Source organism: Anolis carolinensis, chromosome 2, assembly GCF_035594765.1.
Source record: "Anolis carolinensis isolate JA03-04 chromosome 2, rAnoCar3.1.pri, whole genome shotgun sequence".
NCBI classification, from domain to species: domain Eukaryota; kingdom Metazoa; phylum Chordata; class Lepidosauria; order Squamata; family Dactyloidae; genus Anolis; species Anolis carolinensis.
This window is the reverse complement of record NC_085842.1, coordinates 64,883,115-64,899,069: the sequence shown is the minus strand read 5'-3', so window position 1 is coordinate 64,899,069 and position 15,955 is coordinate 64,883,115. Positions and strand designations below refer to the sequence as shown.

General features: G+C 39.9%; 1 protein-coding gene across 2 annotated transcripts in view; it reads right to left on the bottom strand.

Annotated features, from left to right (window-relative positions):
- Positions 1 to 994: 994 nt before the first annotated feature.
- eefsec (eukaryotic elongation factor, selenocysteine-tRNA specific) overlaps positions 995 to 15,955 on the bottom strand; it is a 241,221-nt gene continuing 226,260 nt past the window's right edge. For both annotated transcript variants that reach the window (XM_062969818.1, XM_062969819.1), the window contains exon 7: positions 995 to 1,929. In XM_062969818.1, coding sequence (XP_062825888.1) covers positions 1,745 to 1,929 — 185 coding nt within the window. In that variant the 3' untranslated portion in view covers positions 995 to 1,744. The remainder of the gene's footprint in view (positions 1,930 to 15,955) is intronic.

Genomic DNA, 15,955 nt, shown 5'->3' with positions numbered 1-15,955 from the left:
ATTTTGGATAAGAGATACTCACCCTGTACTTCCATTATTGGCCTTGTATCTCACATCATTCAGCTTCAGTGAATGATCCCCAGATTCTAATAGAAAAAAATCCCTGTCTTCTGTCCGTGTTGTTCAGCATTTCACTACATCTATCATGTTCCTTCTGTCTTAAGGCCGAACACTGAAATATTTCCACAAAGGAAAGTTGCTCTTGTTCCTTGGTTATTTGAGTTGCACTCTTCTGCATTTCCTCTGGAATTTGTAGAGGTGTTCAATATGTGATTGTATCATTACATTTGGGGCAGGCCACAAATACTGTACATATTAATATTGAGACCACACCTATCCTTGTCCGATTTCCATCACACACAAATGTGCAAATCTAAAATACAACTCAAGTATACAGTTTCTGGAAATAGGGGGAGTCATAGCCTAGAACAATGTTTCTCAAACTCTGCTCCTCCAGGTGTTTTGGACTTCAGCTCTCAGAAATCCCAGCCAGTTTAGCACCTGTTAGGAATTGTGAGAGCTGAAGTCCAAAATACCTTGAGAAACATAGTCTGAGAAACACTGGCCTAGAAGGAGCCCCTGGTGGCGCAATGGTTAAACCCTTGTACCGGCAGGACTTCTGACCAAAAGGTTGGCGGTTCAAATCCAGGGAGCAGGGTGAACTCCCATCTGTCAGCTCCAGCTTCTTATGCGGGGACATGAGAGAAGTCTCCCACAGGATGGTAAAAGATCTTGGCATTCCCTGGGCAATGTCCTTGCAGATGGCCAATTCTCTCACACCATAAGCGACTTGCAGCTTCTCAAGTTACTCCTGACATGAAAAAAAAAAACTGGCCTAGAAAACTGACATATCCAACATACTTCGGCTCTACTTCTTCCAGCTTCTGGCTTTTCATGCTTAAGAAACAGGGAGAGGAGGACAAAGACCCAAATGGCTGAAAAAAGACTAATTGTAAATGCATTTTATTTGAATAAAACTACTGTAATCCTCAAGCCATTTTTGTTTTTGTTTTAATTTTCATCATTTGACAGTTTTATGATAACAATATACTTTTAGATACGTTGAGCAACACTGACTTCTAACAATACTCAATAGTAGCTCCGAGTTGCTTATTTTATCAGTTTTCCTAGAGGAAAACATTAGCCAGCAGATCTGAAAAGCTTGTACAAAAGTATTACACAAAAGCAGTTCTGAACCCAGGAAAAAGCAAAGGTTTACAATGCATACCATGAAATTATGTACATCCCTAAAGATGTTCTGACACTGAAGCCAGTTATAAATGGTGCTCAAGATACAAACCTCATTTACAAAATAATCCCTGCTTTACAAATACCACATTTGGATTATTATATATAAGGGAATTTAAACACCTCATTTAGTTTGATCATGCCATGTTTGCCTTTTTACTTTCCCATTTCTATCATAACATATGATAAAGTTTAGCTATAGGGCTGTGTGTGTGTGTGTGTATGTGTGTGTGTGTGTGTGAGAGAGAGAAACAGAGAGAGGGAGGGAGAGAGGAAGGGAGAGAACAAGAGAGTTTGCATATAAGACAGTGCATTTGAATTAGCTGTAAAAGAGCAATTTCAACAGGTGCTATCTATCTGCAACACACCAGGTTAGGACAAAAATATCCATGGTATCTTGGGCCACTAATAAGCAACAAGAATGGTCTTTAGTCCATGGGAACTGACTTGCAAATGATTTTGGTGTACGGCCTTTAAAGGACACTTCAGATGTTTCTTAAGACTGAATCATTTTCTTCTGTGAATCAAAGACATATCTTTTAAAGAGAAGAGTGATATGAACAGGCTGGACTGAGTCAACCCTGTTGCTTTCATCCTCTTTTGGTGTATCCCCCTTCCCTGCCTTGGGCTTCTTCTTGGAGATGGTAGTCAGGAGCGCCTTTGTTTCTGGCTTCACCCCATCTGAAAAGAATAAAGAGACATATTTTTAAAAAGGAAAAACCTCTGGGCAAACATTTCAAAATTATTATATCAATCTCAAAGTGGTTTGAATGTGAGCTCATCCCCGCAGGATCTCAAAGTAGGAACAGAGGTCCAGAAATCCAGGAAAATTGGCAAGTTGACCACTTCAGTTCAGGCTTCCATTGAGTAATGGGATAAACAAGCACAAATCATGAAAACAAGTTGGTTATTCTGCACACACTGATTCATTATAAACTCCAGCACCCCATTTTCCTTACACTTCAAAAACCTACATCTGATAAGCCAAGAATTGAGGCAATTTGTGTCTAGGCTGTTTTAGAAAATTCAGCATGTAAGAACAAGGATATGAGGGAGAAGGATTCTAGACCATGCTGCTCTCTGCTAATTGTGCATCCATAGAAAGGTTTTCCTTTTGTTTGGTAGATGAATATTTTGTCATATGAATGCCTATGTCCAGTCTGAAATGGGAAAGTCTATACACAGATATAACTGAGCCCAGATCTAATGTTTGGAAAGCAAAGCTATGGATGCGTAAAAACATGAATGTCTGTCCCTTTTTATATGGCCCCATGTAAGCCGCCCCGAGTTCCTTCAGGAAGATGGGGCGGGGTATAAAAGTTATTGTTGTTGTTGTTGTTGTTGTTGTTGTTGTTGTTGTTGTATGACACAGCAAACAAGATAGATATACTGGATTTCGTATCACAAAATCACAAGTCGAACACTTCCCAAGTGTTTAGGACTGTGATGTATTTTCAGATGATGTGCGCAGATCCCAGTAGGGTGGCCTTTTGCAGTTGGCAGATCATAATTTTGTCAATGTCTATTGTTTCCAAATCATAGAATCATAGAATAGCAGAGTTGGAAGAGACCTCATGGGCCATCCAGTCCAACCCCCTGCCAAGAAGCAGGAAATCGCATTCAAAGCACCCCTGACAGATGGCCATCCAGCCTCTGCTTAAAAGCCTCCAAGGAAGAAGCCTCCACCACAGCCCGGGGGAGAGAGTTCCACTGTCGAACAGCCCTCACAGTGAGGAAGTTCTTCCTGATGTTCAGGTGGAATCTCCTTTCCTGTAGTTTGAAGCCATTGTTCCGTGTCCTAGTCTGCAGGGCAGCAGAAAACAAGCTTGCTCCCTCCTCCCTATGACTTCCCTTCACGTATTTGTACATGGCTATCATGTCTCCTCTCAGCCTTCTCTTCTGCAGGCTAAACATGCCCAGTTCTTTAAGCCTCTCCTCATAGGGCTTGTTCTCCAGACTCTTAATCATTTTAGTCGCCCTCCTCTGGACGCTTTCCAGCTTGTCAACATCTCCCTTCAACTGTGGTGCCCAGAATTGGACACAGTATTCCAGGTGTGGTCTGACCAAGGCAGAATAGAGGGGGAGCATGACTTCCCTGGATCTAGACGCTATACCCCTATTTATGCAGGCCAGAATCCCGTTGGCTTTTTTGGCTGCTGCATCACATTGTAGGCTCATGTTTAACTTGTTGTCCACGAGGACTCCAAGGTCTTTTTTGCACACACTGCTGTCAAGCCAGGCGTCCCCCATTCTGTATCTTTGATTTCCATTTTTTCTGCCGAAATGAAGTATCTTGCATTTGTCCCTGTTGAACTTCATTTTGTTAGTTTCGGCCCATCTCTCAAGTCTGTCAAGATCGTTTTGAATTCTGCTCCTGTCTTCTGGAGTGTTAGCTATCCCTCCCAGTTTGGTGTCGTCTGCAAACTTGATGATCGTGCCTTCTAACCCTTCGTCTAAGTCGTTAATAAAGATGTTGAACAGAACTGGACCCAGGATGGAGCCCTGCGGCACTCCACTTGTCACTTCTTTCCATGATGAAGACGACGCATTGGTGAGCACCCTTTGGGTTCGTTCGCTTAGCCAATTACAGATCCACCTAACCGTAGTTTTGTCTAGCCCACATTTTACTAGTTTATTTGCCAGAAGGTCGTGGGGGACTTTGTCGAAGGCCTTACTGAAATCCAGGTAGGCTACATCCACAGCATTCCCTGTATCGACCCAACTCGTAACTCTATCGAAAAAAGAGATCAGATTAGTCTGGCATGACTTGTTTTTTGTAAATCCGTGTTGACTATTAGCAATGACCGCATTTGTTTCTAAGTGTTCGTAGACCACTTCCTTGATGATCTTTTCCAGAATCTTGCCTGGTATCGATGTGAGGCTGACCGGACGGTAATTGTTTGGGTCGTTCTTTTTTCCATTCTTGAAGATAGGGACCACATTCGCACTCCTCCAATCTGCTGGGACTTCTCCCGTTCTCCAAGAACTCTCGAAGATAATTGCTAGTGGTTCTGAAATAGCTTCCGCTAATTCCTTCAATACTCTTGGATGTAGCTGATCTGGCCCTGGGGACTTGAATTCGTTTAGAGAGGCCAGGTGTTCCTGGACAACTTGTTTCCCTATTTGGGGTTGGATTTCCCCCAATCCTTCGTCCATTCCATGTTGCTGAGGTTGAAGATGGCTTTCATTTTGTGAGAATACCGAGGCAAAGAAGGCATTGAGCAGTTCTGCCTTTTCCCTATCCCCTGTCGCCATCACCCCATCTTCTCCTTGCAGTGGCCCTATCGCCTCCTTTTTCTTCCTTTTTCTACCAACGTAAGCAAAAAAGCCTTTTTTGTTGTTTTTTATGTCCCTGGCAAGCCTGAGCTCATTTTGCGCTTTAGCCTTGCGAACCTTTTCCCTACAGGTGTTGGCTATACGTTTGAATTCTTCTTTGGTGATTTCTCCCCTTTTCCACTTCTTGTGCATGTCACTTTTGAGCTTTAGTTCAGTTAGAAGTTCTTTGGACATCCATTCTGGCTTCTTTGCACTTGTCTTATTTTTCTTCTTTGTTGGCACTGTTTGCATTTGCGCCTTGAGTATTCCACTTTTGAAAAACTCCCATCCATCCTTAACTCCCTTGTTTTTTAATATTGGCGTCCATGGAATGCCGCTCAGTAATTCCTTCATTTTTTGGAAGTCAGCTCTCTTATAGTTCAGAATGCGTGTTTGACCTGTCTTAGTTTCAGCATTCCTTTGTATTGCAAACTCCAGGAGCACATGGTCACTTGCCCCTAAGGATCCAACCACTTCAACTGTATTGATCAGGTCTTCCACATTTGTTAAGATTAGATCAAGAGTTGCTGATCCTCTTGTTGCCTCTTCTACCTTCTGGACCATAACATTGTCTGCAAGGCAAGTGAGGAATTTGTTGGACTTTGTACTCTTGGCTGAGTTTGTTTTCCAGCAGATATCGGGGTAATTGAAATCGCCCATGACTACTATATCTCTTCTTTGTGCCTGTTTGGTCAGCTGTTGACAGAAGGCTTCATCAAGTCCTTCATCCTGACTCGGAGGTCTGTAGTAGACACCCACAACAAGATCTTTTTGAGTCCTGGTTCCCTTGATTCTTATCCAGATGCTTTCAAGCTGGTGTCCCGGATTACAGTCTTGCATTTCTTCTGCAATGTAACTGGTTTTGACATATAAAGCTACTCCCCCTCCTCTCCCCTTTGTTCTATTTCTGTGAAAGAGGTTATAGCCCTCAATGGCTACATTCCAGTGATGGGAGTCATCCCACCAGGATGTCGGCTGAGATCTTTTGGCATGGCACCCAATGTGCCCATCACCACCGGGACCACCTGCACTGGTTTCTGCCAGAGGAGTTGTTGTTGTTGTTATTTTATCTTATACTTCTGACACATCAGACATTTTTAAAGAGAGAGATAAGCAGTGAAGTCCAAAACAAAGCAAGGGAGCATAAATGCTGTCCAGGTGTTGCCCTTGAGACCCTTTAATGTCTTCATGTGGATAAGAGAGATCTAAAAAGCATATTCAGTGCCACCTAGCTGAATATTCTGAAAATGTAATTCTTGGGAATAAGCCAATTTCAGCTCAGGTATTTCTAACCTGTGGTGTCATATAACCTTATCTCAAACACTTAATCAGCTTCTCTCCCCTTGTACTGAAATTCGGAGACAGATTCTCATATCGTAGCCCGACAAAAAGATTGAGATGTTTATGATTTACTGGAGACAGGACGTCTACAAGTACAGGTGATCTGTTCCATTGCAGACAAACTAAATGGCTATTCACGGCTGATTGTGGTGAATCAGCTGGGTCTATTTTTCTTCTAGCCTTGTCAGGCAGCTATATCCACCATGAGGTGGGTGCAACATGATGCAAAGACCGAAATTGAGACAGCATTGTGACAACACAGGAGTCTTATTAACTTTTCTCTTCAACACTGCACACTATTTTTCATGCCTCCTGGATCACCTGATTTCTGAAACATGATTCTGTAAGTCTAAACTCTCGCCTGTTGGTGATCATTCATAAATCCGCAAGCATCTTTCAGATATATGAAAGAAGGAATGGCAGGACATTTTAAGACCCATAGCATATACCTGAGATGTTGTCCTGAGATTCTTGGAGCAACAAAATCTGAAATGTCAAATGTGGATGCAACTAATTTTTAACATACAAGCAGCAACAGGCAAAATGCAACCATGGGACAATATGCAGATGCCCCCAACAGAACGTTTTTGCATCTTTAGACATGTCTTGTCTCCGCAAACTGCTTTTTTTCAGGCTAAAAAAGGAGAGGGTCATTTATCTAAGAAACTTTTAAAAGTAGCAATTCACTTTGAAAATAGGGGTCCTTTTCCACCACAAAACTGTATCACTATAATTCAATTTAACTACATGTCCGCATCATATGGGATCATATGAGATTTATAGTTTGGTGAAGCCCCAGAGCTCTCTGAATAAGAATTCGAAACACTCCCCCTAAATTGAAAATTCCATAGGATGGAACCAGTGGACTTCAAAAAGTAGAAACACAGTGCTCTAATTGGTGTTACAGATTGCAGGGATGTACTTTAAAAAAAAATCTTTCCCCCAAACCAGAAATGAACTTCCAGCCACCTCTAGATTTATTTCTGGCATTTCGGATAGCCTTTATGCCTTCCCAGAGAATTCCTGGGACAAAGAACCAGTTCCTAGACTTATGCAGTTGCCCATTTCTGTCATATAGGCTAATTTAATGAAGGAATTGTGATCATTTGGGACTTTCATTTAGGTATGTGTATGTGTGTGTGCCTTCAAGTCACCCACTGTAATTTCTTAGACAAGAAACACTTGGAGTTGGGTTTGTTAGTTCCTTCTCCTGGAATATATTCTGCAGCTCCTAGTATTCACTGGTGGTCCACCAACCATTGCTAACCAAAGCTTGTTAAGGTACATAAAAACTGGGTGAGTTTTGCAAGGAGTAGATATATGTATTTTAAAAACCTCATTCTTTTGGTCATTATATGCAGGTGGTCATTAAGGCCAGCAAGTTTGCATCAGACTTGGTGGGGTATAACTGGGTGTGTTTTGGGATACATGGTACTCTCTCCCCTGCTCACTCTCTGAGGATAATGGGAGTTGGAGAAGCCATGCTCTCTGCGTTTATGTGATGCATACATGGACTATGTAAGTTTTGTTACTCTGAAGAATTTATTTTTGATGTAATGCCACAAGGTTATGCTTTTGACTGCTGAACAAGAGTAAATTTATGTTTCCTCTTTCATTTGTGTGAAGCTACTGTGTCTTTGATGGACTATATTCCGCATAAACCACGAAAAAATAGACTCTGCTTAAATTCCAAGGTCAGATAGGATCTGGTGCCTTTAATCAATTCCCAGGACTCTTTAGGGTAGAGCCACATTGATCAAAATGGGATTAAACTGCTGTAACTATATTCAAGGCTATGCCACCTACATCATAGGATCAGTCAATGGCCTTTTCATTAGGTGGTTAAGAGAAGACTTTCTCAGATTCTTTAGCAATTTAAATTATTTGTTTTGCAGAGGAAGAAAGCAAACAAAAGAGCAGCAGCCAATGTTCACTGTAGAATCACTGTGTTTATTTATAATCAAAAGCATCAGTCATTTATATTTTCTTCTGTTGTGGAAGACTATGATAAACTCTTTTTGAACAGCTCATATTCAATACTCAGGAGGGTCTTCCACAAGTTATGACTCTGGTGACCAAAAAACATCTGAATCAACACATTTTCCCCAATCTAGCTCCAATGGTTAAATCTAGAACCTTGAATGGTGACCTGATGCATAATGGGAGCCAATGCAACATATACAGCACAAGTTAAATATACATAAAAACCCAAGGATCGAGAAAATGCAGCAGAATTAGAGGAATGGCAGATAAAATGCACAACAAACTTCACAAAGGGAAATCAAAGAGTACAGGGAGAAGGTACTTCATCTATAGACTTTGAGTTAGGGCATTGACACCAAGGTATTATTGGAGCAAAGGAGGTTGTAATAAATGCAGTAGCTCACTACTAGAGCTAGAGAAATCACTAGCTGCCAGTCAAAGCAGTTCAGGTATTACTACTGCATATCTAAATTACTTAATCAGATCCGACTACCCCTATTCTGCAAACAGATTAGTGGCTGCTGGCATCACACCCTGACAAAATGGCAGGCAGTGGGTTTCCCGCCCCCCACCCTGGTGCCAGGAGGTCTGTGGGCTGAAGAGGCTTTGTGACATCAAGCACACAAAGGGAGAAAGCACAAGCAGACAGGCAGAGAGGCACAATCTAGGTTTCATCTACCTCGGTGGATTTCTCACATTACACACAAGGCATACTTTACATTTTACAAGACCAAGGAAATGAAGGAAAATATATCTGTCACCGAATAAGACATCAGCTCCTTAATAGCTGAAATGACGGATATTTTTAGATGGAGGTCTAGTTTAACTTACTTGCATTAACAGTCTAATCTCTTTTGAACAATAGCTATGTAAGCTTGAATACATAGTGAGAAATCTGTTCCATTAATTAAGTGCTGCCTGTACTACTCGGATTTGTATCAAACGTTAATAGATTTCTCTCCCTTCCTCTGTTGGACAATTACCTTATTTTGCCAACTTGCTAATGGATTAAATTGAAAAGGTCTATGTGTTTAAAAAAGAGAGAGAAAGAATTTAGCTTCAAAGTTCGAACAAGCGACTGGCCCACATTGTACGTGAGAAATACTTACACATGTTAATATTATTCATGGACAGTCCTTTGAGGCATATTAGAAAGTAGGAAGCTTAGCAAATTCTTTCCCACCCATCACTTGCTTTTACTTCCAAATGTATAAGGTTATTGAAGCTTTATTGGCATATATAATTTTATAGAAGACTAGTCCATAGTACAGGGATAGAAATATAACCATCCAGAACTCTTAACCCATCATCGTGCTTGGCTATGTTTTGTTTGCTTATGCCTCACTGTAGGCTGAATACCTGGTTGACACTAACAAGCAACTAAACAGCAGGATCTTAATGAGAGATATATGACAATTGGTTTATATGTTTGAAGAAATACTATTGATACTTCATATAACGCACAGTTCTTGATACAAAGTACTGTATTTCACCAGCCAAGGAAGACTCTGCAACTCTTGTCAGCAGTTGTGTGGGTGGATGAAAGCCCTCACATCTCTCCTCTGTGAGCTCTGGAGGGTTGCCTTGAGATCTTCACCCACTTGCATGCTTGCCACAGAGAGTTGGGAGACTTCCCTTGGCTTCCCTCAGCTGCCGCCAGCTGATTGAGGCCTCCCAGCTCTCCCCAACAAGGGTGACTATTATGTGAGAAATTGTAAAACCCCAAAATCAGAACCCCAAAAGGGGTGTGTGACTATTATGTGATGAAATACAGTACTTTCTAAAGCTCATCTTGTGTCTTTTCAAGAAACGGAGGTACATGTAGTTGACCCATATGTGGTAAATAGCATTTATGCTCCAAACAGCCGAATGTCGCAAGAAGGAGCCAACTCATGGCCCCAATCATTATATATTTTGTAGTTCATTAAAATATCAGTTTTGCATACATAAATGGGAAAAACAGGAAAATTAATTCCAAGTCACTTAAGGGTTCAAAGTGAAGAAAAGTTTCAGGACTCTTGTTATAGTTGTAGAACATTTTCTAAATGAACGCCTCTCTTTGGTTACTTTAACTCTCTTCTGAAAATAAAGTGTAGCCTAGATTTTTTTTTTCATAATTGCAATGCAAATTTTCATCTCTAGCTTGAGTATGCAACTGAATATAAACACATGCAATCAGAGTAATTTGGTATTCAAATTATCCACAACAAAAATGTAGGCTTTTATTCCTTCAGGGAGTAAACTGCAAGAAAGGGCAAAGGTTGGTTTTGATAATTCTTCTCTTCCACCATGTAGTGCCTGATATTTCATATCCCTCCAATCAAAACTAGCCAGAAGCACCCAAAGGCTGCTAGAACTCGATGCTTCTTCACTGGGCAGGCCATTTTTGTCCTCCGATAGAACATCTGTCTTTGTCTCTCTCTTTCATCACACACACAAGTATTTGGTTTAGTGTACACTGTCCATGCTAAGAGTCTGCATTCATAGGCAGACGAGAGAAAGTTGCGAAAAATCCGAAAAGGCTGAACCCCGTGTTTCTGTTGTCAGAAAGCACTGCTATTTTGTAAAGGGTTTCAAGGAAACTGAGGCTACATCACACACTCATTTCAGGTGATAGCAAATTAAATTCCCCAAAGGGAGCAAACTACCGCTCATGGCCACATCTCAAAACTTAAGTGGTTTAAACCCAAGTAAGTGACCCCCGTGTTTATTTTGCATTTGTTGCTATTGAGTCTAAAGGTAAAGGTAAAGGTTTCCCCTGACATTAAGTCCAGTTGTGTCCGACTCTGGGGGTTGGTGCTCAACTCCATTTCTAAGCTGAAGAGCTGGCGTTGTCCGTAGATAACTCCTAGGTCATGTGGCCGGCATGACTGCATGGAGAGCTATTGAGTCTACCTTATCTAAAATGCTTGGACCATCGGTTTTTCAGTTATTTGATTTTTTTGGAATCTGGAATAACTATTTGCTTATACATAGTGAATGTGGGATGGGGTAGGGAAAGGGGCTAGTCATATGTTGAGTACTCATTGAGATTTCCCTCAAGAAGTGGCAGAGCACTTTCTACCAGCATCAGCAAGAGTGTCCCTCTGGGCAGCTAAACCAGGCAATCCCAACTGGATGGCCCCCCATGAGGGTCTTCCTCCAGGGGCAAACCAAGAATGGGCAACTTGGAAGTCCCTGAACAGACTCAGAAGCAGAGTGGGCAGATCAAAAGACAACTTGGTAAGGTGGCACTACCTGGATGAATCCTCCACCTTGTGTGACTGTGGAGCAGAACAAACAACTCCCTATATGTATGCTTGCCCACAATGTCCTGCCTCATGTACGGAGGAGGAGTTGTTTAAAGCTACGGACAATGCAGTAGCTGTTGCCCACTTTTGGTCTAAAACTATTTAGCTGCTTGTGATTTCCTTTATTTCATCACTTTTTAAATTTATTGATTATGCAATGCTTTGACATGAAATAAAATAAAAATTTCTACCTTTTAGCAAAGTAGCTGAGAAGGAAAAATTCCCCTCTTCTCAGTGGGTCTGTTTCCCTTTGTGTGGGCTGGATACAGGTGAAGGCCAATGGGATCGCTATTCCTCATGGCTATTTCCAGCTATTCCCAGAGCCCCTACCATGTGCCACCATCAGCCTGGTGGCAGAGAGCTTGGGAGCATATGACATGTCTGTTTTTACAGGGTCCTTGTATAAGCAGAACCCCCCCCTCCCATTTTCTTTCCCCCATCAGGTTTCACCTTATAAGATAACTCTCTCAATCCTAGTTTGACAAAACATTGGCATGCACAACAGAGATTTGGGTGGGACAGATGAGTGTGGATCCGTCTCAGCTATCTCCACTGAGTACTTTGGGCTGAATACCATGTGGTAAAAATCACAATATATATCTTACATATAGTTAATTTAATGTACATACAATTTGAATTATATAATGTTATATATGATGTTGCAATTAATGTAATATATAATTATATATTTAATATATAATTACCCATAACAGATCATTTATATATGAGTCATCTGAAACTCATATCTGGAGTGGGCAACTACTAGACATCTAAGGATTTTATCCACCTTAAGGGAACTCAAAAGGCTGGAGCTCCTGTTTTGTGGTACTCCAAATTGCTCCAAAATGGCTAATCTTTGAATCACCCTAGGTAACATGATTTACCTATTTTTCCCATTTCTACTATTCACACATGTGCCTGATTTATACCAGAAGAAACCTTTTTTTTCCTTCAAAACTAATAGTCTCTTCTGGGTTTTTGAGGAATAATTCTTCCTGTACCTAAAGTATATTGGGCAAGAGGAACTTGAAGAAATAACCAACTATGCCTCTTATGGAGTACAATTAGCTTTTAGATCCAAAATTAGCACTGGTAGGTGATGAAAAGGGATGAGAAGAAGACAAGTTTGAATACTAACTTTCAAAATATATTCATTGGATACAGTGCTATCTGTGGTCCTCATACTATCCAGATTGTTCTACCCATCTGCCATTTCTACCATCTTATTTTTTTAAAAAATCACAAGCTTCATGTTTTCTGTCCATGCATCTCAAGGTGGTGTCTCCAGTGCCTTCTGGGACATTACAAAAGGTTTTCTAAAATACTCATGGCTTTTCTAACAAAACTATCTTTTGTAGTCTTATCCTTCACCTCTCTTGCCTCTGCTCTGTCCTTTACCTCAGTCATGCTTTCATATAAAAGCCCCTCTCCCCATTTTTGAACAAGAATGAACAAGTTAATGGAAAAAATATTTTTAAAATGACATTTGCTTATTGGATGAGAGGTAAGACAATCCAGTATCTTCTTAGTGCTTGCTTAGACTGAAAAGCGGAAAACAGCCAAGCCACAAACTAATCAGAATATTGTAAACAGGTGCCATAATATATGTAAGAGCTGAGCTTGCCAACAGAGTTGAGGGGGAAGGTAAATTTATATAGCTGAGCTTTAAACCCACAAAGAAAGTCTGTGCACAAACTATATTAAGTATCCGATAATTAAAAGTGCTAGTTTTGAATGTGATGTAAGTTGCACTTAAACATGGATCCACTACCCATATCAAGAACATTTTTAATATTGAATTTTTCCAAACAAATGCATATGATGGAGCACAGCTAAATGTTGGAACTGCCCAAATGGCTTTACCATAACAGAAACCCCTTACTAAACTGTAGCTATTCGCAGCATTAAGAAATACAAGATAGATAACTCTCTTACGTGAAGTTTAGGTGGATTTGTGAAGCAAGGAAGGGAAGGGAAATTTTATAGTAAAAATGTTGGAAGCATCATTTTGTAAATACTCTTCTAAAAGCCTTCTGCACAAATGGAATCATTAAACACAAAATAAAAGATCACAGCCAATCACAGGATTAACCAACAATCATGTGGTCAATTATGTAGTAAGATCTTTCTGTGAGACAAGATGTCCAACCAGATAGTCCCTGAAAACTTTTAAGGAAAGTCTTATTACTTATTCATAGCCAACTTATTAAACTGATCTTTAGACATGTACCACAAAAATCCTACTTTGAGCATGCTAGTCAAAACTACTACTACCACCAACACAAAATCCCCCTACAAAGCCAAGAAATGAAAAGCAAAATCCAAATTAGGAATATACAAAGTCTCATTTGTATATAATGTAAAACCATTATTTCCTGCTATGTGAACAAAAGGGGTTGCACATTAGCCCCATCTCCACTTTTGTGTTTCAGAAGAGGAAACTAAATCAATTGCTTCTGATTTTAAATTCATCAGAATCCAAACTGAGGAACTAAGATTTCTTTAATGAGAACAAGAAAAATCAAACAGAGGGTTTCAGGTAAAGGCTTCATCCCAATGGCTTTTGTTTAAGCAAGCCACCTTTCTTGACATCACCAGAATTATGATATTTTTTTTTACTCCTCCGTTATTTGAAACAGGAGAAGAGAGTGTGCAGCTTATTCACACAGTGAGGAAATCTCACTTCTTCACAGAGACAGAACCATTTGATTCAGATCACATATCGCAGACGTACCATAAAATTAATGGAGATCTACGTATCTACAGATGGAATCTAATACACTGTTTGAAATGGTTGCTTTATCCACAACCCTATCATTGGCCGGGGGGGGGGGGGATGCTGCTGTGTAGAATAATATTAATTTAATATTGAGTCAGGAAGCTCTGTGTCTCTGCCCTTACTAACAGAAACAGGTCTAATTTAAACATGCACAAGACTTGCAGTCTAGCAGAGATAGGACACAGGCCTTCATAATACCCTGGGGGTCTGCTGAAGAGAAGACTCCTTTTTGCTTAACAGCATTAGGACTAATTGCTGCTGGAATGTGGTCACAACTCTCTCTAATTATTATTATTATTATTATTATTATTATTATTATTATTATTATTATTATTATTATTATTATATTTATACCCACTCTATGTCTCCCAAAGGAGACTCAAAGTGGCTTAACATAAAAAACATCAGTATGCAATTTAAAATATACAAATATACAAATATTTAAATAGTATTAAACATCATAAGTATTAAAAACAATTCAGATTAAATCCATAAAAACATATAAAACCAGAGCAGCCCCTGACATGATCTTAAAACCCTTCTTTAAAAATCTGCCTGAATAAAAAGGTTTTAGCCTGCCGCTGGAAGGACAGCAGGGAGGGGGCCATTCTGGCTTCCCTGGGCAGGGAGTTATAGAGTCGAGAAGGAAGGCCACCGAGAAGTTCATTCCCACCAACTGAACTTGAGATGTAGGTGGGACTGAGAGAAGGTCCTCTCCTGAAGGTCATAACAGTAATTTCTGGAAATTCTTTACATCTCTTCTTGATTTGCCATCACTAACTGCACATGTATTATCTGATTCTCTTCTAGAATTCAGAGTCATATTATGTATGAATGCTACCATCCCTCATGATTCTAAGTAGGATGCTAAATGAAATTCTTTTGAATACTCTGGCTAGAACTCTATCAACAGGGGTTTCTGGCCTCCTGTCTGCATTTGTATGAGAAAGAAAATGGACCGAGAAGAACAACAGTCAATAATAAAACAATTTTGATACTAGCAGTAAAAATTACAGGAGGCAAATGCATTTTAATGTATTTTATAGAAATGTTTTATTTTAATATGTATTTTATAGAAATCTTTTTAAATACTTATTTCATAAAAATATATTTCAATATGTGTATAGAATTCGTACAATGTTTATGGGTTTTAATTATGCTGTAACCTGCCTCAAGCCATGAGGAGAGGCGGGTAACAAATAAAATTATTATTATTATTAATTTCAAATGAAAATATTTTATTTGTCTGCTTCCCCATTCAGACAAATAAAACAAATTCTTCAAATGAGGCTGAGAGTAAGAAAGAATCCATAGGGTTAAATGACTGATTCTCCCCGTGAGGACTCAGTCATTTAACCCTGAGTCCCCACAGGGAAATGGGGCGGGATACAAATAAAGTTTTATGTGTTGTTGAAGGCTTTATTCCAACAAAAATAAAGTTTTGATTGATAGATAGGTAGATAGATTGAGACAAAAGATTCAGAATGCATCCTTGACCACTCAACTTATCACAACAAACAAGTAATTCAAACCTGGAAGACCTGAAACAGCTTTACATGGGGAGCTACATCCTATTTCTAATAAAGGGATGTATGGGGAAGCTTACTTAAGCACTTGAAAAAAATCCACTTATAATTAAAGCAACATGGAAAGATAGATCTCCACATGCCATTATCAGAATTCCATAATACGAACCACTCATCATCACCATAGATCAAGGAAGCAAAACCCCGAGATGCTGATGGTGTCCCAATTCCTATCAGCCCTAGCCAGAAGGACCAATCATTAGGGAGGATGGGAATCATAGCCTAAAATCTGGAGGACCTTGAGTTTCCTATCCATGCCTTTAAAATCAGCCAGTTTGATAGTTAACTTGTATAAACTTGCATATGGACTTCACTTAAATATTGCAAATATTCTGAGGAAATAAAAGCCTAATGAATATTCTATTTTGATTCAGAGAATGGCTGAAATCGGACATCATGTTTCATGATCTCCA